The sequence below is a fragment of the Piliocolobus tephrosceles genome, unplaced genomic scaffold, assembly GCF_002776525.5.
Source record: "Piliocolobus tephrosceles isolate RC106 unplaced genomic scaffold, ASM277652v3 unscaffolded_28406, whole genome shotgun sequence".
Lineage (NCBI taxonomy): Eukaryota > Metazoa > Chordata > Mammalia > Primates > Cercopithecidae > Piliocolobus > Piliocolobus tephrosceles.
Genome location: NW_022311428.1, coordinates 1 through 2,140, shown reverse-complemented (window position 1 = coordinate 2,140; position 2,140 = coordinate 1). Strand labels below are relative to the sequence as shown.

General features: G+C 31.2%; 1 protein-coding gene across 1 annotated transcript; it reads left to right on the top strand.

The window, feature by feature from the left end:
- Window positions 1-6: 6 nt before the first annotated feature.
- Window positions 7-1,950, top strand: LOC111532094 (UDP-glucuronosyltransferase 2B9-like; the record flags this gene model as incomplete). Its single annotated transcript, XM_023199341.2, has 2 exons — window positions 7-511; window positions 1,802-1,950. Coding segments are annotated over exons 1-2 (600 nt in total), but the record flags the coding sequence as incomplete, so codon positions are not given.
- Window positions 1,951-2,140: the final 190 nt, after the last annotated feature.

Sequence of the window (2,140 nt, the reverse complement as noted above, 5' to 3'; positions counted from 1 at the left end):
GCTCTTAAAATTGAAGTTTTTCCTACATCTTTAACTAAAACTGAGTTTGAGAATATCTCCATGCAAGAGGTTAAGAGATGGTCAGAACTTCCAAAAGATACATTTTGGTTATACTTTTCACAAATGCAAGAAATCATGTGGAGGTTTGGTGACATAATTAGAAATTTCTGTAAAGATGTGGTTTCAAATAAGAAATTAATGAAGAAATTACAAGAGTCAAGATTTGACGTTGTTTTTGCAGATGCTATTTTTCCCTGTAGTGAGCTGCTGGCTGAGCTATTTAACATACCCCTTGTGTACAGCCTCCGCTTCACTCCTGGATACGTTTTTGAAAAGCATTGTGTAGGATTTATTTTCCCTCCCTCCTACGTACCTGTTGTTATGTCAGAATTACGTGATCAAATGACTTTCATGGAGAGGGTAAAAAATATGATCTATATGCTTTCTTTTGACTTTTGTTTCCAAATGTATGACATGAAGAAGTGGGATCAGTTTTATAGTGAAGTTCTAGGTAAGTATTTTTTTTCAATCTGTAACTTATTTGTGTCTTTGAAGCAGAGCCTATATAAAGCTATAAAAACAGGGTAGTGGGGTTTTGGTAAGTGAATTTATAAAATGAAAATACAAGATGATCTATCAATCTCACAAATATTATAGAAAAGCTTAAATTACAGGGTCAGTTAAAACCCTGTGGCTATCATTCACACAGAACACCCCAGGAAATCATAAACCTACGTATTAGTGCCTCTAAGACGTTAAGCAATTACACATCTGTTTTAGTATACATTGTTTTTTATCTTAAATACAGTAAAACCCATCAAATAACATCTTACTGAATGCATAGATTTAGAATGAGTAGCTACACATTTTTCTACAACTATCTATATAACTGCCAAAATTATTTTTTCTGTAAAGCTTAGTTTTCTTATATAGAAATCAAAAGATATTCCCATGTTAACCGAAGGTTTCCTTCACAGTAAAGAGAGAGAATGTCTATATCTCCGATGCAAAAATCATTAAAGATAATTTGAAATTTGTAATGTTTCTATACTCTTTCATTAAAGAATTGGAAACCATTCATTTAAAGTCCAATCACCTTATTGGAATGTGAAGGTTGTTGTATCTACATAGTTGTTTTTCAAACTATGTTTCTTTATTAAAAAATATAAGACAGATTAAGGTTGAGTACAAATCTATATTTCAATAATTTCTCAAAAATTTCTAGCTATAATTTACAAATATATTTACTTAAAGATAATATCATTAAGATCTTAGCTTGAATCTAAAAGAGCACAAAGTTTTCAGTCATACTCTCCATATAGTCCACAGTTCACTTGAAGAACCAAAGAAAAAAGAATTAACTTAATGAGTTGTATAAACTAGACTATTTCTTAGATAATTATTTTTATGTGTACAGTAGAATTAATTGACTATGGAGCTCAAAGAGTTGTTGAAATGTCCATATGATACTATTGAAGCTTTAAAAAGAAAAGAAATTGATATTTAATTCTCTGTGGCTTCTTTTAATAATTATTTATGATTGTGAGTATACTGATGTGACATTAGAGATGTAGCTTAACCTCGTAATTCTCCTACTACTTTGCCTTTCTTATAAATATTCATGGACAAAATAAATAATACATAAAATTAAATTGTGTCTATAAATGAACATATGTATATATTTTTCAAAGCACAGACACTTTGCCTATATTTTTGCCTTGATTATTCTAACCCCTTTCAGAAAATTACTTAATGTTATTATCTTGTGTCATCCACCCTTTTTTTTTTTTATTCTTGTCAGGAAGACCCACTACATTAACTGAGACAATGGGGAAAGCTGACATATGGCTTATTCGAAACTCCTGGAATTTTCAGTTTCCACATCCGCTGTTACCAAATGTTGATTTTGTTGGAGGACTCCACTGCAAACCTGCCAAACCCCTACCTAAGGTAAACATACTGTCATTGGTTTTATTTTGTTGGCTTTGAATTTTCAGTAGAAATGATTCTACAATCTTCATTCAGTGTGTTTGACTTACACTGAAAGAAAGATGGGAAGTGGGTGGGGTAAAGCAGATACCAATTAGAATTCATGTACATAGTGATACTATCACATGTATGTGAGTTTTATGAGTACTAC